At 46.3% G+C, this 22,647-nt stretch overlaps 1 protein-coding gene across 5 annotated transcripts in view; it reads right to left on the bottom strand.

Moving 5' to 3' along the window:
* The window catches only part of DLG2 (discs large MAGUK scaffold protein 2), a 1,278,757-nt gene that overhangs the window by 1,200,584 nt on the left and 55,526 nt on the right, over positions 1–22,647 (bottom strand). For all 5 annotated transcript variants that reach the window (XM_077298627.1, XM_077298628.1, XM_077298639.1 and 2 more), the window contains exon 2: positions 15,640–15,771. In XM_077298627.1, coding sequence (XP_077154742.1) covers positions 15,640–15,771 — 132 coding nt within the window. The remainder of the gene's footprint in view (positions 1–15,639; positions 15,772–22,647) is intronic.

Below are 22,647 nucleotides of genomic sequence, written 5' to 3'. Positions count from 1 at the left end.
GTGGTGGAGGTGAAAGCCATATTGAAGGTTGTTAAAGAGTAGGTTAGATGAGAGATGGGAGGTGTGACGCTGAGTCACCTCTCATGAACAAAATGTTGATTGGGATAGTCAAGGAGTCCGAGGTCAAATCAATATGAAATCATGAAACTTGGTGCCAGCCCCCTGATCCTGTGTTATTAAATTTGTAACGGTTACCATATTGATGTAGCGCTATTGCCAGCGCCCCTGCATGGTGTCCTCTTCCCCCTTCATACAGGGATGCCGGCTTACTCACTGCTCCGGCCCTCGGAATTCTCCTGCTTTCTGTGAGTGTTCACGCCGCAGCTCCCGGCCTCAGGCCTAGTGCAGAAGCGCAATCCCCTGGTCTCGATGTGGCCAGTCCTGTATCTAAAATCCCTTGGTTCCCGAGCAGTCAGTCCTGTTCCTGAAACCCCTGATTCCAGAGTGGCCAGTGCTTGAACGTTGTCCACAAGTACAAGTGCAGCCAAAACCTGATCCAGTATTCTAGACCGGCGTGTCTGAACCGAGCCCAAATTCGTCAGTAACTGTTCTGTACAGGTGCCAGAACTTACTACTCTGCACGGAGACCTAGCCCTAATTGGTGTTTGTGTACCTAACCCCTGGGGTTAGCAACTGCAGTACCTGGCTTTGCCCAGGAGTGGTACCTGGCGGCTACCTGCAGCCCAGTCTGTCTCCACCATCAGGAGCTCCAGTGAACACCAGGCAGCTGCTTAGCTATACCCTGTGGCACAGTGGGTCCTCTATTCCACATGCACTACCGTTGAGCGCAACAATTAAACACTTCTTTTAGCGTTAGGTCCCTATGTTGGGTGGACACAAGCTTTTCTCCGGTCACCCCTATCTCAGATATGTTGACCTCCCGGGATACTACCGCCTCATCTCCTACCATTACACAGAAGGCGAAACCCATCAGGCTTTGGGGTTGGTATGACTTCTTTAGGGCCAACCTGTGTTTTTCCTGAGCTGGAGGTGAGCAGTGATATCACCTATTGTGAATGGTGGATCCTGTGTTATCTACTGTACATATAGAGGTATTATCAGTCATTGTACAGGAGGAGGAGGGGGTGAGCTGTGACATCACCTATTGTGAATGGTGGATCCTGTGTTATGTACTGTATATAGAGGTGTTATCAGTCATTGTACAGGAGGAGGAGGTGAGCGGTGACATCACCTATTGTGAATGGTGGATCCTGTGTTATCTACTGTATATAGAGGTGTTATCAGTCATTGTACAGGAGGAGGAGGTGAGCTGTGCCATCACCTATTGTGAATGGTGGATCCTGTGTTATCTACTGTATATAGAGGTGTTATCAGTCATTGGACAGGAGGAGGTGAGCTCTGACATCACCGATTGTGAATGGTGGATCCTGTGTTATCTACTGTATATAGAGGTGTTATCAGTCATTGTACAGGAGGAGGAGGTGAGCGGTGACATCACCTATTGTGAATGGTGGATCCTGTGTTATCTACTGTATATAGAGGTATTATCAGTCATTGTACAGGAGGAGGAGGTGAGCTGTGACATCACCTATTGTGAATGGTGGATCCTGTGTTATCTACTGTATATAGAGGTATTATCAGTCATTGTACAGGAGGAGGAGGTGAGCTGTGACATCACTTATTGTGAATGGTGGATCCTGTGTTATGTACTGTATATAGAGGTGTTATCAGTCATTGTACAGGAGGAGGTGAGCTGTGATATCACCTATTGTGAATGGTGGATCCTGTGTTATGTACTGTATATAGAGGTATTATCAGTCATTGTACAGGAGGAGGAGGTGAGCTGTGACATCACCTATTGTGAATGGTGGATCCTGTGTTATGTACTGTATATAGAGGTGTTATCAGTCATTGTACAGGAGGAGGAGGTGAGCTGTGACATCACCTATTGTGAATGGTGGATCCTGTGTTATCTACTGTATATAGAGGTGTTATCAGTCATTGTACAGGAGGAGGAGCAGGTGAGCTGTGACCTCACCTATTATGAATGGTGGATCCTGTGTTACCTGCTGTATATAGAAGCGTTAGCAGTCATTGTACAGGAGGAGGAGGTGAGCTGTGACATCACCTATTGTGAATGGTAGATCCTGTGTTATCTACTGTATATAGAGGTGTTATCGGTCATTGTACAGGAGGAGGAGGTGAGCTGTGACATCACCTATTGTGAATGGTAGATCCTGTGTTATCTACTGTATATAGAGGTGTTATCAGTCATTGTACAGGAGGAGGAGGTGAGCTGTGACATCACCTATTGTGAATGGTGGATCCTGTGTTATCTACTGCATATAGAGGTGTTATCAGTCATTGTACAGGAGGAGGAGGTGAGCTGTGACATCACCTATTGTGAATGGTAGATCCTGTGTTATCTACTGTATATAGAGGTGTTATCAGTCATTGTACAGGAGGAGGAGGTGAGCTGTGATATCACCTATTGTGAATGGTGGATCCTGTGTTATCTACTGTATATAGAGGTATTATCAGTCATTGTACAGGAGGAGGAGGTGAGCTGTGACATCACCTATTATGAATGGCGGATCCTTTGTCATCGACTGTATATATAGACGCTACCTTTCATTATAATCCAGTCTGGGACAATGATGAGACTCCTGAAAAGTTATTTGTACAGAACTGGAAGTTATTGTAAAAATTGATTTCTGATTTTTTTTCCAAGTTGAAAAAAATATTAATTATTGTTGTCACATTTCCTTTATCGCAGAGCTGTGAGATTCAGCAGGTGTACTACTGGAAAATGTAAATGCTGCTCACACTGAAATTTACACAAGGATTGCTGCCAAAGTCTGGGCTCTTCGAAGAACTGCAGCTAGACAACAACGACACTCCCTGACAGCTGCTCAACAAATGTTTAAAAAGAAAGGGAAATTTAAAAGGGAAACTTATTTATTAGCACCCCCCTGGTGAAATTATATATGCGCACAGTGTGGCAGTATTTATTAGTAGAGACGAGCGAATATTTTCAGAAAACGATCGCCGAATCTGAATTTGCCATTTTCATGCCATATTGGTACCCTATTTGTGCCGAATTTATGCTTGATGATTGTTTCCGAACATATTCGCTCATTTCTACTCCCATTGACTCCAATGGCGTTCGGCATTCAGCGTTCGGCATTATTTAAAGAAGCAACAAAATGGGCATCGTTGCAATTGTTGCTCTGTGAAAAGTTTGCAGACAGGTTCCCTTTCACTATAAACAGGATACGGAAAAAATAGCCAATCAGCGATAACACAGGAAGGGCACTATTTAGTTAACCACTGTCTGCAGCAGGAGCCTCCCCCTATCTCCACCCTTTGTCTAAGCCACGCCCCCTCCATCTCTCGCAGTGTAAAATGGAACAGATCAGCAGCAGGTAACCCCAGTGTTGTCTGCACAATTTCTACAATAAAAAGTTTCAGACCGAATTTGTCACTCCTATGCACGCTTAATCTCTTGTTGCAGGAACGAGTTAAATAATAAAGTACGGGCGGTCATTTTGGCTGCATTCAGAACGTAAATAGTTAATCATTGATTTCAAGGCGGATTTGCAATTTCTCTACCATTCATAACAACACTTCACGCAGAAGTCTTTTTTTCCAATTCCTTATAGTTACTGATGTCTGAATCGACCTCATTACATAATAACAGCGATGCTCCTTTTTAGGAACAGATTATTTCCAACGCTGAAGGCCGACAACGTGTCCTACAAATCAACATTAGTGATGGAGCGCCACCTGGTGGCTATGACACCTATTGCAATCTGTAAAACCAGCATGGAGGCATACCGGTTGGTTAACCCTCCGTTTCTACATAATTTTAATTTTCCTTTTATAGTAATACTTACATTTTATATTTTATTTATGCATGTATTTTTTTTTTTTTTTACCATTTGCTTTTTACAGAACAGAACTTATATATATGAAATATGTTGGGATTATACAGGGGGAAAAAATGCAAATATCATCACTAAAAAGAAAATAACATTTCTCTTCCACAGTTCTATGTTTTATAGGACTATGATATGGACGGCCTGTCCTTAGAATAAGCTGTTAATTTCTGATCCACTGGGATCCGACTCCGTCGAGCGCCGCATCCTCTTCATTTGTACTATTTGGTCGTGACTGGTCCTAGTGCTGCAGCTCAGATTCATTCACACAAAAGGGACTGTGTTGCATAGAACTGCAAAAAAAAACAGGCACGGACCAACTGTGGCCCCCCATATTAGATCAGCCATGTGCTGGTGGTCGAGTCGCCATTGATCAGCCACCGATTTTGTATCTAAGAGAGTGATAACAGAAAAAATTGGAGTCCGGCTTAACAGGACTGGATTTTCCTTTTCTTTAATTTTTCAAAAGAAAATAGAGTGAGTACAAAACAAAATGTACATGGTCGACATGACCCAGTCGACGCGTTTCGACTGCACTAAGCAGTCTTTCACTTTTTTATGAAAGGCACTACTTAACGTGTGTCAGATCCATGGAGGTCCCAATGCCAAGATCTCTGGTGGAGCAGGAAGCCTTAAGCTCTGTACTCCACCATTCTCCATCCTGTAGGATGCGAGTTGCTGTCCCGCCACAGCTGCCACTATGACGTCACGTCATTACGCCGCCTGTGCCGGTCTGTTCTGTGCGTACGTCTGCACAATATTGGGCTATGAGCCAGACGTCCGGCTTCAGGTGTCCATTGACCACCTGCCTCTAATCTCATGGTGCAGAGCGAGACGGTAATGGAAGCTTGAATAGAGGTCTATCGGGAGGAAACTTCACACTGGTCCTACTCTAAGGAGTAAAAGTGGCATTATTACTTTTGGAGGGGGCACATTTACATTTTATGGGGTACATATATCCGGCTCCTGAGAGTCAACCCCGACCACTGGTCACAACTAGGATGGCCGGAGCTGGGAGCACACAGTGACGGGCTCTCAGGTGCAGTCGGAAAGTGCAGGCAGAAGAAGCTGTAATACCTGGTAGCCCGGTATGCCGCCGGGAGTCTACGGTAACAAAGTGATGTAAATAGTGAATTTCCATTCACTGTACTGGCTATAGACGAAAAAGAGGAAACATCCCCTGAAGCCAATATCCCTGATCTCGAGGAGTTCCAGGACACCTTCGGGACTGCCCAGCTCAGGGACTTAACAGTATAAAGTACTCTGGAAAATGTAAATGGCGTTCCCCAGGAGCCAATAGTCGGTTTCCACATGGGGCCAGGGATAATTATTTGTTCTGTCATGAGAACAAAATAAGGGGCCAGGTAAAAGAGCACCTCCTCAAAACCCAAGATGAAAAATCCAAAGGCTATAATAGTTCACCTTGAGTGGGACAATTTAAGCCCAAGGATCGGCTACTTGTGTTTGTGTCCACCGGGAAAAACAGGTTCCTTACCAAGTGGCCAGAGCTCTTGTCACGGGGTAGCCGTGAGAGTGTGGGGCCAGAAGACCACAGCGTCTGATTACGCATACTATGGCGCTGAGAAGAAGCACTTCTCCTTCATTTTAAATGTGTTTATTCCTTCTAGCAGAACAGGGGTTAAACGGCAATGTTGGAAATCCCTGTCCTCACAGCTCAGCTTGGTTAGCTACTCCTTTCCCCTTTATAATCTGGGCTCTGTTACAAATCCTTGTCAGAGCTAGCATTTGCTGCATGACTAACAGAGGGAGAGGTGTTCATATGAGGAGAGTTGGAGGAGTTACCTGTGACTGTTGCTAGATTTGTATGTGTGGTTATTCTCTATACTTCTCTATTTTGGTTTATTCCCCTACCTCCAATTCCCGATGCATTCCTCTGCTATATGTGAGTAAATATTTTGCATGCCTGAAGTTTTCTGTTAACCCTTGTTTGTGTTGCCTTGTTTGTTGGATTGGTGTACTACGGTGCACAGTAGCGCCCATCTTCCCTGGGTGGGGGAAGAGAACAGATGGAGGGATAATTCAGGAAATAAGGCAAGGGTGGAGGCCCTGGCAATCTATCTCGGGGTGTAGGGCAATCTAGGGCGCCCCCTAGTGTTAGAGACAGGGAAGGAGCCCCTGGTCCTGGGTCACCCGTCAGCTGTGTTTTGACAGCCCTATTAAGTGGTAGAAGAGGTGGCAGAGGTGAATTATAGAGTACACCGACCAGGGAAAAGAAAGCCTTTCCCATATATTATGGCAATCTACTGCTATCCTGGAAAAATAAGGGCACCCTAGAAAACCCTTGCTTGTTAGCCCAGTTAAAAGCCAACATTCTGGATGTTAAAGTAGCAGTAAATTTGTCACCTTCCCAAGACAATACGGCAGGAAATTTGTACCCAAAAATAGGGGCTTCAATGTATTCTGAGTTACCAGGTCACACTCATGTTATCAGATATGATCCTCTCACTTAGGTCAATGTAAAGCCCTGTAGAATTCCTGACGCCCACAGGGAAGTAGGCAATACAAAACTGACCACACCCCCTCACAAAATCAGTTTTGGTAAAGTGGCCTTTTGTAGGCACTGGGGAGATGGTGACCAGCCCTCGGCTTTGGGCAGATGGAGAGGGTATATAAAAATGTCAGGTAGGCTAGGCTTAAATTATAGTTCTGCAGGCTTTGATTAGTGCACCTGGCTAGTTCTGCATATAAACAGGCTAGGTGTTCATCTAAGGCAGTCGGCTCAGGGAAGCTGACCAGACTGGATGAGTACTGGAGCTGAAGAGAGGCCAAAATCACTCTCGGAGAAGAGTCTGCACAAGCCGTGTGCAGAGAACCGCAAGTATTGGTGTTACTATGGACAATAGCTGTTTTGTGTGACTGAGCTGGGACAAACTCAGCCTTTTATGAATAGCCAGGGTCTGTTTTGTTTATTTAGAACCTGCACAAGGCTAGTGATTTATGTTAATGAGTTTGTTTTGGTGCTCTTCAACCTGTGGAAAGCAATAAAACTGCATGTGTTTGGACCAAAACTTCACTGCCTGTGTGAACGCTACTCAAGGCCTAATGCCTACCAGAAAGATTGAAACCCTACAAAATCAAGATGTCTTGAAAATTATATTTCAATATTTTCATGATTTGCAGATTATGGACATGTCTATCAATCCTGGGATTTCCATAATTCACTACTTTTCCTTCTTGGTGCTGCAATTTCGATGTTGAGTTGCGTATGTGTAAAATCCCCCAGTAGGGTGCTCCCTTGGTAGTACTCTCACCTCAGGATTTGAACTGACTGCTGTCTCAGGTCACCTCTGATTCACAGTAATGTAATGATGCTTTGCATTATGAGAAGAAAATTGGACCCAAGTGGCAGGCCTGGTCAGCAGCATAAGCCAAATACCCTGCGGTCTGCGACCACTACTAAAGTCCACTTTTCTGCGAGTCTGGGGGGCCAGGTGCCAGCGACGCCCCCTGTGCCCGACTGTCAAATGTGTCCACATCCCAAATGCAGATACAGTTCAAAGCACTGATGGAAGCGAGAGCCGTCAGCTGACTCTCCCTTATCTGATATTCTCCCTGTACATGTGATATTTCAGTGGAGCTGCCACGAAGACATCATTACTTCATGACAGGCATGCCAAGCTGTGTTGATACCGGAGCACCGGGGAAATGAGGACATGTTAGTATTTTTTTTTTTAAGTCAATGAATACGAATACTTTGTGGAGGCCATCATGCTATTTGCAGGGCTAATTGTTGGGTTATCATACTATTTGGAAGACTAATATTGGGGCCATCATACTATTTGGAGAGCTATTTGTGTGGGGGGGTCATCATACTATTTAGAGGACTATATGGGGCAATTTTTTCTAGTTGGAGTACTATGTGGGGGTCTCTACACGGTTTAGAGGGCTGTGTCCATTATACTGTGTGCATAGTTGTGCATGGTCCATAATACGGGGTGGAGGGTTGAGCGGAGGCCATTATACTGTGTGGAAGCTTGTGTGAGTGGCACTATACTGTTTGGAGGGCTATGTGGGGGCTATTATAGTATTTGGAAGGCTAGTGGAGGCCATTATAATGCGTGTAGGCCATTTTACAGTGTGGACAGTTGTGTGGGGGCCAGTATACTGTATGGAGGGCCACTATTTTGTATGGAGACCCACTATATTGCACGGAGGGCAATCATACTGTACAGAGGGCTATCATACTGTTTAGACAGCTGTGTGGAGGCCATCATGCTATTTGCAGGGCTAATTGTTGGGTTATCATACTATTTGGAAGACTAATATTGGGGCCATCATACTATTTGGAGAGCTTTTTGTGTGGGGGTCATCATACTATTTAGAGGGCTATATGGGGCAATTTTTCCTAGTTGGAGTACTATGTGGGGGTCTCTACACTGTTTAGAGGGCTGTGTCTATTATACTGTGTGCATAGTAGTGCATGGTCCATAATACGGGGTGGAGGGTTGAGCGGAGGCCATTATACTGTGTGGAAGCTTGTGTGAGGGGCACTATACTGTTTGGAGGGCTATGTGGGGGCTATTATAGTATTTGGAAGGCTAGTGGAGGCCATTATAATGCGTGTAGGCCATTTTACAGTGTGGACAATTTTGTGGGGGCCAGTATACTGTATGGAGGGCCACTATTTTGTACGGAGAGCCACTATATTGCATGGAGGGCAATCATACTGTACAGAGGGCTATCATACTGTTTAGACGGCTGTATGGGGGCCATCATACTGGGTGTGGGGGACTATAGGGGCCATCATTATGTGTTGGGGTCACTGAGGGGGTATCATACTTTGCGATGGTGGTACTGAAGGATTATACTGTGCATGTGAAGGGTACTGTGGACGAATTTACTGTAGGGGTATCTTACTGTGTTTAGGGGCACATTAGTTAGCAACTTACTTTATGGGGGTCAGGAAAGGGGTATCTTAGTGTGTGGAAACACTAAGGGGCTTCAATAGGTACAAAATTACTTTGTAAGAGCTCCAATGCTGTATGATATGCTATTCTGTGACCTCGCCCAATTAAGACTTCTGCCATGGTGCTCCATGATGCCAAGCTGCTGACAATGGTACAGAGTTAAGTGACTGGTACATCCATGTCTAAGCGGGCTCCCTCCACTTCTGCTATCGGGTGGCGTCACATCTTCGTTGCAGGTGATGCAGGAGCAACAATTCGGCAGTTCTGTTTCATATTCTGGGACTTGCGGTGCCGTCCAGGCAGGGCGCTTGGGGGTGATTTCCCGAACATAGCCAGGTCACACTACTTGGACAGAACAGTGGCTCAATGGTTTGAACTGTTGCTTTGTACCGCTGGGGTCCTGGGTTCAAATCCCACCAAGGACAACATCTGCAAGGAGTTTTTATGTTCTCACGTGTTTGCGTGGATTTCCTCCAGGTTCTCCGGTTTCATCACACACTTCAAAGACATACTGATAGGGAATGTAGATTGTGAGCCCCAATGGGGACAGTGAGGATAATGTCTGTAAAGCGCTGCGGAATATGATGGTGCTATATGAGCAATGCACAATAATAATAATAATAACAACTCCCTAGTTCTCTGCTTCTAATTGTCAGGTATAGGTTATTGGTCACCCTGGTTTTGTCTCTACATCTCTGTTGCCCTGATCCTATGTGTTGCTCAGTTGATGACCTTGAGTTGTTGACCTTTGCCTTTAATTGACTTCTTTTTTTTACCTTTCTTGTTTTGATGTGCTTAATTGGATCTTTCTCTGCCAGCTTGCTCCACCAGCCAGCAGCCATTATATGGACTCAACCTAGAAAGCCTGAGTAAGTCCAGGGTGAAAAGGCTAAAGGCCAAGGCTTCTTTGTGATCTGATAGATGGAGTGACTAGACCAAAATCTGTCTGTCTTTCCACAAACAGAGCTACATTACTGTGACTTATTGAATAGCGAATGAGAGGTAAGTACTACAGCAAGAGAGAACTCTACTGGGAATTGGGGGACTGATGGGGAAAGGTCCATTGGGCTATTAAATGACTCATACTAAATTTCAGAAACTGAGTGGGAGGGAAGATCCCAAAACCTCTGCCAACAGCACCAGAACAGCCTGTCCGACCCCTGGATAAGTGAAGCAAACACAATCTAAGGATATGAGCTCCATAGGGGTCACATCATCCAATGCAGCCGGAGGCGTCATACAGACCATTACCAGGCACCGGACTTCCGCGACTGATCCTGGCACACAGAGGGGAGCTGACAGCAATGTCATCATAGCACCGTCCAGTCCCCCTCCCCCACTTACATAGGAGACAGAGCGGCCCCCGGGGAGATTAATCTTTACCTAATGCCGTATAAGGGGATTAGAGCTATTTGGGGCACATTAATTCCAAGTAAAACATAGAATATTTTATGGAGATGAATCCAAACATAAAAACGCCCCCAACATAAACCTCTTTAGTTTATTTCCATTCTCCAAAGCTGATTAACGAGTTAAAGACGCCCTGCACTCCATCTAATAGAATAAACCCACGTTTCTCCGAGCAAAATATGTTTTCGGTGGGGAAAAGATTTTCTGACGGACTCGTTCCAAACTGAAAGGATGGGAGCATTTACTCAGAACGGGGAGCTGTGCGACATATTGGCAGGATCGATGAAGAATAATGACGATGATGATCGCTCGAATTCCGAGTTTACATATTTTCTTTTGAAGACTAGTTAAACTTTTAGAAAACTTTTCACATGCCACGGGTCAGGCTCAGTGATAAATCTGGTGCATCTTCACGCTGTCTTGTCTAAGTTTTCTCTTCCTATTAGTTGTATCACTTCCATCCTCCATATTTGTGGTGCATAAACACAAACAAGTCTGCACTTAATGGACATGTGGAGTCCACGGTTAATAAATATGAAAAAACATGAACTACGTAGATCACATTTTATCATCCAGAAATGTTCAAGTCATCACGTTGACCACGTTGGTTGGACCCTACTCTTAAGTTCTTCCCCCTCTCATTGTGCCCGACCAGACCTCAAAACGAACTGCGGACAGAGATGGGATCCGGCTTAGCTCCAATTAAAACCAGTCTTGGAAAGATGGGAGGATAAGAGTACACGACCTGGGGGGGGTGTCAAAATATTGTGTCTCAAATTAGGCCACGACCCCTATAATTCCCAACCTTCAGCAAGGCCATACTACCTTTTTGAGCAACTCAAGAGAAAACGGCTAAAAACATATTATAAATGAGGCTGAAGTGCTCTGGGTGTGATTGGAGCACTTCCTGAGCCTCTGCCTTTATTCCCTGCCAAGCCCCACTTTCTTTTGTATGTCTAACACAACTTTCTGGCTGTGTATGCAAGCTGGTGAGCTGTCAATCAAACAGAAGGAGGTGGAGCTATTTGGGGCGGAAAGTGCTTTGAGGACGCCCAGAGCACAGGGTAAAAAAGTCAGTTTTTCTGTCATGGAGAGTCACATTTCAGAAATAAAAAGTATAGTTTGGCTTATCATTCAAAAAGCGTCAGAACCATATAAGGCTTTTGGGGGCTTCATCGCTAGTTCAGTTTTCTTTAAGGGGGTTGTGCAGCGTCTCTGATTTCTGCAGGAACCCGGCAGGAATCCCAGGCACAATTAGTACAATACCTGCCAGGTGTCCAATGGTTCCCTCTGTATCGCATGGAGCAGTGTCTCTCCTGTCTTGAGATATAAAACCTTTTCCCCCTTCAATTACATTGTACATCATAAGAAATTTTACAAGCAGTCCTATGTAAAAGCGTAGAAAAGATACAATAAATGTCAAATCACAAGCTCGGCTACCTCTAACGAGCTCGCCTCTGTGAATGATCAGCAGGACTACAACTCCCAGGAGCAGTTCGCGGACCAGACTTTGACACGGGTTGTCAGCACGGACGTTATTGTAAAATGCAATAATAGGAATAAAAAGACTGCAAGAAAAGCAATAAAAAAAAGAGATAAGATCACAAGATAACGTCCCCAGAAATTGGGTCAGACTCGTCAGCTGACTTGTAAGGTGTTTGTGGATCACAAGGTGTCGGCACCAACACGAGACGCGGGCAGGGTGGTACAGATACGCAGCGCCCGCAGGTGCACAGGGATATTTTCAGCTCTCGCGCTGCACATTCAGTTTTTCTTCCGCTCATTTTTGCATACAAAAGCTAAAACAACTACAGTGAATATACAAGGATGGTCCATGACAGGAAAAAAACATGGCGGCTGAGGGTCAGATAAGGTGGGATATAAGGGTTGTGCCCGTGTGGACAGCACCCCGGGCAAACGTTCCTACGTGTAGGGATTTCTCCATGGCAAAAAAACAACAAAGCTTATAATAATAACACGTATACCAAGTTATAAGTGTGCCCACATGTGTCATAACAGTAACAGGACACCATATGTGCCAACTTAGCAACATGGCACCATATCTGCCATGCCAGAAATATACCAATCTATATGCCACCATGGATGTCATCCAATTAATCCAATGCGTCTATTATGCCAACCAAATAATATGCCACCAGGTATGCCATCCCAGCAACATACCGCCATGTATATAGTCCACCAAACCAGAAATATATTTATGCCACACTGATAATGTGCCATGTGTGCCATCTAATTAGTATACATCTTAGTGATGTGACCTCACAAATGTAATATGGCACCAAATATATCATCCTAGCAAAAGTTCCTCATTCTTGCCATCTAATTAACGGAAATACGTTACCAAGTATGCCATGTTAGGAATATGACCCCACTTACACCGCGAAAGTAAAATGTTTCCATCTGTGTGATATAAGTAATATGTCACCATATATACATCCGCATGTAAAGTAAGCTGCGGAGACACCATCACGTGTTTCTCAACGCAAGCAATGAATAGCCAGGTCTTTCTCCGGGAAGGAACAACCACGGGAAGGGCAGCATCCAATAAAGGAGAATATCCAATAAAGGAAGACCACCTATGCCAAGCATGGTATCCATCCACAAACAGCTGTTTTGGGGTTTTTGCCCCTCATCAGTGTGGAGTAGGAAACTGGCTATTAGGAGCAGTGCCTGGTGAAAGGCTATGAAGGAACAGATGAATGACCTTGGGGAGACCAAAACATCCAACACTGCGGAGACACCATCACGTGTTTCTCAACGCAGTGATCCAGAACACTGCCTCCATCCCTTATGGGAAATATGCAAACGCATGTAAAGTAAGCTGCGGAGACACCATCACGTGTTTCTCAACGCAAGCAATGAATAGCCAGGCCTTTCTCCGGGAAGGAACAACCACAGGAAGGGCAGCATCCAATAAAGGAAAATATCCAATAAAGGAAGACTACATATGCCAAGCAAGTTGAGAAACACGTGATGGTGTCTCCGCAGCTTACTTTACATGCGTTTGCATATTTCCCATAAGGGATGGGGGCAGTGTTCTGGATCACTGCGTTTGAGAAACACGTGATGGTGTCTCCGCAGTGTTGGATGTTTTGGTCTCCCTGAGGTCATTCATCTGTTCCTTCATAGCCTTTCACCAGGCACTGCTCCTAATAGCCAGTTTCCTACTCCACACTGATGAGGGGCAAAAACCCCGAAACAGCTGTTTGTGGATGGATACCATGCTTGGCATGTGGCCTGTCTGGGTGCTATTCAGGACTTAGTCCAACACCCAGGCCACCAGGTCCAAACCATGTGCATACACAGGAAGCCTCCTCCCAGGGCTTCCAACACGGGAGCACACAGCTCATGCACAGGCTTCCAGGACCTTGCACTTGGACCATTCAGGTCCAAACACTGGAACCACACAGGAACCACACAGAAGACCCACACAGGGACCCACACAGGGCCCACACAGGAGACCATGTGACCCACACCCTGGCCACATTATGTACCCGTAAGCACACCCACAGTAATGGATCACCTGGGCGGGTCACGTGATCCTGACATCACTGCAGGTCGATTCTCACGGCCTCAATACGACTCCGTGCACATACCGGGGAGGCCATGCAGCGCCCCCTACCTGTTACAGGGGTCACTGCATCACAATGCGTTTGCATATTTCCCATAAGGGATGGGGGCAGTGTTCTGGATCACTGTGTTGAGAAACACGTGATGGTGTCTCCGCAGTGTTGGATGTTTTGGTCTCCCTGAGGTCATTCATCTGTTCCTTCATAGCCTTTCACCAGGCACTGCTCCTAATAGCCAGTTTCCTACTCCACACTGATGAGGGGCAAAACCCCCGAAACAGCTGTTTGTGGATGGATACCATGCTTGGCATAGGTGGTCTTCCTTTATTGGATATTCTCCTTTATTGGATGCTGCCCTTCCCGTGGTTGTTCCTTCCCGGAGAAAGGCCTGGCTATTCATTGCTTGCATTGAGAAACACGTGATGGTGTCTCCGCAGCTTACTTTACATGCATTTGCATATTTCCCATAAGGAATGGGGGCAGTGTTCTGGATCACTGCGTTGAGAAACACATGATGGTGTCTCCGCAGTGTTGGATGTTTTGGTCTCCCTGAGGTCATTCATCTGTTCCTTCATAGCCTTTCACCAGGCACTGCTCCTAATAGCCAGTTTCCTACTCCACACTGATGAGGGGCAGTGTTCTGGATCACTGCGTTGAGAAACACCATATATACATCATCCTATGAATATGCCACCAAGTATATAAATATAATAATCTGGCGTATGCCACATACGCCATCTTAGGTATAGGCCACCAGCCATACCACCTTAATCATGAATAGGGGGAGTAGTAGTATGCCACCATTAAGTGTGCCATCCAGGTATCTTACTACCGTGAATGCAATCTATTATATCACCAAACAGGCCATTGTATTAGAATATCCCCATGTAGGCCACTCTATATGCCATCGTAGTATAATACCCCCATGTAGGCCACTCTATATGCCATTGTAGTATAATATCCCCATGTAGGCCACTCTATATGCCATCGTAGTATAATATTCCCATGTAGGCCACTCTGTATGCCATCGTAGTATAATATTCCCATGTAGGCCACTCTGTAAGCTATCATAGCATAATACCTCCATGTAGGCCACTATACACGCCATTGTAGCATAATGCCCCCATGTAGGCCACTCTATATGCCATCGTAGCATAATGCCCCCATGTAAGCCACTCTATATGCCATCGTAGCATAATTCCCTCATGTAGGCCACTCTATATTCCTTTGTAGTATATTATCCCCATGTAGGCCACTCTATATGCCATCGTAGCATAATGCCCCCATGTAAGCCACTCTATATGCCATTGTAGCATAATACCCCCATGTAGGCCACTCTATACGCTATCGTAGCATAATACCCCCATATAGGCCACTCTATATGCCAACCTAGAAACGTGTCACTGAATATGGCACTTTAACTTTGCCATCCAATTATTATGAAATCAAGTATACCACCAAATCCTAGTAATATGCCAACTAAATATTATTGCCCAATTAGCCAATAAATATGCGATTTTACTAAAATGTACCAATATGTGCCCTTATAGAAATATGACGCCACTTATGCATGTCTGCTACTATAGCAATATGCCACCTAGCATACCACCATCCAGGCTATCAATATACCAACATTGCATCCTAGAAGTATCCCGCCTAGTCACCCACCACGTACATACCCTATATATATTTATATGCACTGCTCCCAGCAGCTACATTTTTCTTCAGTGCAATTATACGTGCTTTAGCCAGCACATATGGCTCTTGGTGGGCATCTCCAGCCTCACCCATGAGCCCTGTACAGCCACTTACCTATTAATGCTTGGAACAAGTTACTTCTGAACATAGAGACAACCTTCTGTATCGCCTGCCGGAGCTGCCTCTCCTCCGGCTTCTGCAACCGGTGGCAATATCCCTCCAGGAGTGACAGCGCTCGCTCAGTGTCTGTAAGGAAAGAGGAAGAAAACTTAACAACAGTTCAGAGGATACAAAAAAGTTTAACTTCTCCCCCTTTAATCCCATTTCCCATCTGAGGCCATGTTCACACTTTGCGGCGTCCCTCTGCGCTTTCTCCCGCAGCGGAATTGATAAATCTGCAGGGCAAAACCGCTGCGGTTATCCCTGCAGATTTATCGCGGTTTGTTTTGCGGTTTCCGCTGCGGGATTACTCCTATACTATTGATGCTGCATATGCAGCATCAATAGTAATGTTAAAAATAATAAAAATTGGTTATACTCACCCTCCGATGTCCGGATCTCCTGGGCGCTGCACGCGGCGCTCCGGTTCCAAAGATGCTGTGCCGAGAAGGACCTTCGTGACGTCACGGTCATGTGACCCGGGCGTCATCACGGTCATGTGACCGCGACGTCACCGCAGGTCCTGTTTGCACAGCAACTCTGACCGGACGGCCGCGTGCAGCGCTGAGAGGTGAGTATAACATGATTTTTTATTTTTATTCTTTTTTTTACCCCAAATATGGTTCCCAGGGCCTGGAGGAGAGTCTCCTCTCCTCCATCCCGGGTACCACCCGCACATTAACCGCTTACTTCCCGCAACGTGGGCACAGCCCCATGCGGGAAGTAAGCGGTTCAATGCATTCCTATGGGTGCAGAATCGCAGCGATTCTGCACAAAGAAGTGACATGCTGCGGGTTTTAAACCGCTGCGTTTCTGCGCGGTTTTTCCCACAGCATGTGCACAGCGGTTTGCGGTTTCCATAGGGTTTACATGTAAATGGAAACGCTATGGAAACTGCTGCGGACCCGCAGCATCAAAATCGCCTCGGTTCCGCGGTAAAAACCGCAAAGTGTGAACATGGCCTGAGCCCATTATCATCCTTCCCATAGATAAACAGAAAAGATATGCAATTGATGAATGGGTAGAGATGAGATAGACAGAAAGCTAAATAGTTAATAAATATGAGATAGATAGATAGATAGATAGATAGATAGATAGATAGATAGATAGATAAATAATAGATAAATGATAGATAAAAAAATTATTCCTAGGTAGGCAATAGATAGATATCTATTGATCTATCTATTATCTATCTAGGAATCATTTTTTTATCTATCTATTATCTATTTATTATTTATCTATTATCTATCTATTGTCTATTATCCATCTCTATTGATCAATATATTTATTAATAGATGGATAATAGATGATAGATAGATAATAGATAGATAAGTAGATAATAGATATATTATTATTTATTTATATAGCACCAAGTTATGGGTTACATACAAGTTACAGATATAACTTACAGTAAACAAACTAACGACAGACTGATACAGAGGGGCGAGGACCCTGCCCTTGTGGGCTTACATTCTACAGGATTATGGGGAAGGAGACAATAGGTTGAGGGTTGCGGGAGCTCCGGTGTTGGTGAGGCGGTAGCTTCGGTAGTGGTGAGGAGGCAGCGGGGTCACTGCAGGCTGTAAGCTTTCCTGAAGAGATGGGTTTTCAGGTTCCATCTGAAGCATCCGAATGTGGTTGATAGTCGTACGTGTTGGGGCAAAGAATTCCAGAGGATGGGGGATATTCGGGAGAAGTCTTGGAAGCGGTTGGTGAGGAGCGAATAAGTGCAGAGGAGAGAAGGAGGTCTTGGGAGGACCGGAGATTAAGTGAGGGAAGATATCGGGAGATTAGGTCAGAGATATATGGAGGAGACAGGTTATGGATGGCTTTGTAGGTCAGTATTAGTAATTTGAACTGGATACACTGAGGGAATGGGAGCCAGTGAAGAGATTTGCAGAGGGGGGAAGCGGAGGAGTAGCGAGGAGAGAGATGAACTAGTCGGGCAGCAGAGTTATGGATGGTCTGGAGAGGTGCAAGGGTGTTAGCATGGAGGCCGCAGAATGTTGCAGTAGTCAAGGCAGGAGAAAATGAGGGCATGCACAAGCATTTTAGTAGATTGACGGTTGAGGAAAGGACGGATTCTGGAGATATTTTTGAGCTGGAGGCGACAGGAGGTGAACAGAGCTTGGATGTGCAGTTTGAAGGACAGGGCAGAGTCAAAGGTTACTCCGAGGCAGCGGACTTCCGTTACGGGGGAAAGCATGATGTCATTGATTGCGATAGATAGGTCAGGTAAGGAAGATCTATGGGAAGGAGGAAAGATGATGAGTTCAGATTTGTCCACATTGAGTTTGAGGAAGCGAGAGGAGAAGGAGGATATGGCTGATAGACACTCTGGGATTCTGGACAGCAGAGCGGTGACGTCTGGGCCAGAGAGGTAGATCTGAGTGTCATCAGCATAGAGGTGGTACTGGAATCCATGGGACTTTATGAGTTGTCCCAGGCCAAGTGTATTGATTGAGAAGAGTAGGGGTCCTAGAACAGAGCCTTGGGGGACTCCAACAGAGAGAGGGTGGGATGAGGAGGTAGTGTGGGAGTGGGAGACGCTGAATGTGCGGTTGGAAAGGTACGAGGAGATCCAGGATAGGGCGAGGTCTTTGATGCCAAAGGAGGAGAGGATCTGTAGTAGGAGGCAGTTGTCAACTGTGTCGAAAGCAGAGGACAGGTCTAGAAGGAGGAGTATAGAGAATTGTCCATTAGCTTTGGCGGTAAGTAGGTCCTTAGTGATTTTGGTCAGGGCTGTCTCAGTTGAATGATGGGGGTGGAAACCAGATTGTAGATTGTCAAAGAGCAAGTTAGATGAGAGGTGGGAGGAAAGTTCAGCGTGGACGTGCTGCTCCAGGAGTTTGGAAGCAAATGGGAGCAGCGATATTGGGCGATAGCTGGACATAGCAGTTGGATAGAGGGTTGGCTTTTTAAGGATAGGCGTGATTGTGGCATGTTTGAAAGCAGAAGGTAGTTAGTGATAGGTTGAAGAGGTGGGTTAGGGATGGGATAAGTGTGGTGGTGAGGTTGGGGAGGAGGTGGGATGGGATGGGGCCGAGCGCACAGGTGGTGAGGTGCGATTTGGAGAGGAGACAATTAAGCCCCCCTTCAGCGATGTTAGATAGGGAGGTTATGGGGTTTTGGCATTGGTCTGGTATACAAAGGGGTTGTGGTGGTTGAACAATGAAGACTTGCCTTGTTTGGTCGATCTTATTTTTAAAGTGTGTGGCAAAGTCCTCAGCAGAGATGAGGGAGGTTGGAGGGGGCAGTGAGGTGCGGAGGAGGGAGTTAAAGGTTTTGAATAACTGTTTGGGGTTGTAGGATAGGGAAGATACGAGGGTTGTGAAGTAGGCCTGTTTAGCAGAGGTGAGAGCAGATTTAAAAGTGAGTGTTGCTTGTTTGAATACAGTGAAGTCATCTTGCGAGTCTGTTTTCTTCCAAAGCCTCTCTGCAACCCTGGACACTTGCCAGAGCTTTTTAGTGGTGTTATTGTGCCAAGGTTGTCTATTGATACGTCGAATTCTGCCATGGACGAGAGGGGCAACCGTGTCAATAGCTGATGCGAGAGTGGCATTGCAGAAATCAGCGGCACTGTCTGTGTCGTGGAGTGAGGATATGGATGCCAGTGGTAGGATGGAGTCAGAGAGTGTGTGGGTGTCTAAGGGACAGAAGTTTGGAGGCTGTTGACTGAAGGGTATCAATGGGGATGTTGAAGTCACCCATGATGATGGTGGGAATGTCAGCAGAGAGAAAGAGAAGAAGCCAGGAGGAGAATAGGTCAATAAAAGCAGTGGCCGGGCCTGGAGGTCGGTATATGACGGCCACTTGGAGGTTGGAGGGGGAGTAGATAAGGACAGAATGGACTTCAAAAGAAGGGAGGATAAGGCTAGTTTCACATTTGCATTTAAATCCGCAGCGTTTAAAACGCATCCGCAAGTGTTGGAAAAAACGCATATAAACGCGTACAAACGCGGCGTTTTGTTGACGCATGCGGTTAAAAAACCGCCGCATTTGTACGCGTTTACATGCGTTTTTTCCTGCGTTTGCGTTTTTGATGCGCATGATGAGAAATTTCACAAGAGAAAAATCAAGATAACCAGACAACGCCAATGGGACTACAGAGGGCGTGTATTATGGGATTTCTATATATAGACCCTACGGCTACTGAAATTTTAACAGTTTGCTACTGTATCCTGTGTCATGATGGATCTTCGCATGGAGAGCTTTTATTTCAACCTGGATTTCAGCTTCAAGTTGTTTCTTGCCTGTGCTTTTGCTTGGGAGCAAGACAGAAATCGCCAAAGATGGAGAAGGAGACAACGTAGGCGTTTTTGGAGGCACGCCATTATCGAACTACATGAGAGCCGTGGAGCCTACCACACGCTCTATGCCGAGCTTAATGCCAACCCGGAGAAATTCCAGGAATACACACCAATGTCGCAAGACTCGTTCCGGGATTTGCTTTCTCGTGTCCAAGGAGCCATACGGCGACAGGACACCCAGCTCCGTAGAGCGATTCCACCCGAGGAACGTCTGCTGGTTACATTAAGGTACGTTCAAAATCTAAACCAATGATAGTCCAAATTTAGTGTTTTCTGACATGTATTTTTTGGGTATTTTCCTTTTTTTCTTTAGCGTAACCACACCATAAAAAGAATAGATTGTAATGTTTTTTGTGTTTGTTTTTCTTCCAGATTTCTGGCCACCGGAGAGAGTTTATCATCCCTCCACTTCCAATACCGGCTTGGAATATCCACCCTGTCTGGAATAGTTGCGGACACCTGCCGGGCTTTGTGGAATGTACTCCGGGATGAGTTTATACCCCTACCCACCTTGAACATGTGGCTAGAAATTGCAGAGAAATTCTGGAGTGTGTGTGATTTCCCCAACTGTTTAGGAGCGGTGGATGGAAAGCACATTCGCATTATCAAACCAGCCAGAACAGGATCGGAGTACTTCAATTACAAAAAATATTTTTCTGTTGTGCTCATGGCAATTGCCGATGCGAACTGTCGCTTCATCGCTGTGGACATTGGAGCTTTTGGCCGTGGCAACGATTCCCAGACTTTCAAGAACTTGGATATGGGCCGCCGTGTGTATGGCAACAATTTCAATTTTCCCCCGCCACAACCTCTCCCCAACACTCAAGGACCACCGATGCCATTTGTTATGGTTGGGGATGAGGCCTTTCAGATGTGTGAAAACCTACTGAAGCCCTATTCCAGTCGGGACTTGAACCACACTAGAAGGATCTTTAACTACAGACTGACCAGGGCCCGAAGAACAGTAGAGTGTAACTTTGGCATTCTGGTCGCTAAATGGCGCATTCTTGCATCAGCCATAAATCTAAAAGTGGAAACAGTCGACGAGGTGGTCAAAGCCTGTGTGGTTCTGCACAATTATATAATGGTTAAGGAGCAACCCAACATTGAACTGGATGAACCAGTTGCACACCCACTGCCCGATTTCCAGCATCACCCACTGTGGTCAACTACACCAGTTGGTCACATGCGGGACCAATTTGCGGCCTTTTTTGATTCAGATATTGGACGTGTGTCATGGCACGACAATGTTGTGTAAATGTCCTGTTGTAAGGTGAGACAAACCTGACATTACAGACACATTGGGAGGTGAAGGAAGAGGAATGCTAAGAGTCCTCTGTTTTGTTTTTTTTTGTAATTTCTTTTTGGTTTGCCTGGTTGTGGGAGGTCTTGGTGGGCTCATATGGCGTGGCGTGGTGGCGGGTGACCTGTCAGGGTCCGGCTGCACTGTGCCAGAGTCCATAGTGCTCGTAGAGCATGCAGCCATGCCAGAGTCCATAGGGCTCGTAGAGCGTGCAGCCATGCCAGAGTCCATAGCGCTAGTAGAGCGGAAGGCCATGCCAGGGTCCTGCTGCATCGTGGTGGTGGCAGTACGGAAGGCCATGCCAGGGTCCTGCTGCATCATGGTGGTGGCGGTACGGAAGGCCATGCCAAGGTCCTGCTGCATCGTGGAGGTGGCGGTATGGAAGGCCATGCCAGGGTCCTGCTGCATCGTGGAGGTGGCAGTACGGAAGGCCATGCCAGGGTCCTGCTGCATCGTGGTGGTGGCGGTACGGAAGGCCATGCCAGGGTCCTGCTGCATCGTGGTGGTGGCGGTACGGAAGGCCATGCCAGGGTCCTGCTGCATCGTGGAGGTGGCGGTACGGAAGGCCATGCCAGGGTCCTGCTGCATCGTGGTGTCAGTGGAGGAGGTCCAAGCAGGAGCAGTGGATGTCATGGTGGTGGCGGTGGGATGTCCAACTGCACTCGGCATGGTGGTGGTACTGTAGTGGTGTCCGGCTGTGGAAGGAATTGAGGTGGCCGTGCAGTGGGATGCAGCAGAGGTCGACATTGAGGTCAAGCATGACAGTGAAGGCACAGGTGGATATGCCCCCACTGTCTGCTGGAAATGCCGACTCTGCTGCATAGCCTGCATGTAAGCAGCATTGCAGGCCTGCATGACACTCAGCTGGAGATCAGGCGTAAGGTGCTCAGTTTGATTAAAAAAATTATGTGCTGGCCTCTGGAGATCGGCTTTCACTTGATCAAGGCTTTTGCTGACCTCCTGGATATGTGCATTTAAGAGGTTATGTGAAACATCCATTCAGTCACCCAAAGCCTTGATCGCGTCGTGTAAAACCGAGCTCAAGTGCAAAAACTCGGGCAGGAGTGACCTGTCCGAAGCCCTCTGCCGCTGCCGGGATGAGCCCAAAAAAAGGGGGCAGTGGAAGAGGACTGCGAGAGGGGAAGACCTGATGGACCAGCTCCCTGGTCTCCAGTTAGTGTGGAAGGCCCACTTGCTGCTGCGCTGCTGGATGGCTGGGACGGGTCCGTGGCTGTCGGATGAAGGACCGCTCCAGAACCTGGGCCAACAGTAGTGCTGTTTGTGCTGTGAAAAAAGGAAAAAGATAATTAATATCAAAAATTTACCAGACGCAAAATCCTGTGGAATGTA

The sequence above is a fragment of the Ranitomeya variabilis genome, chromosome 3 (genome assembly GCF_051348905.1).
Source record: "Ranitomeya variabilis isolate aRanVar5 chromosome 3, aRanVar5.hap1, whole genome shotgun sequence".
In the NCBI taxonomy this organism is placed as follows: domain Eukaryota; kingdom Metazoa; phylum Chordata; class Amphibia; order Anura; family Dendrobatidae; genus Ranitomeya; species Ranitomeya variabilis.
The sequence above is the reverse complement of the archived record's forward strand: the minus strand, read 5'-3'. Positions and strand labels throughout refer to the sequence as shown.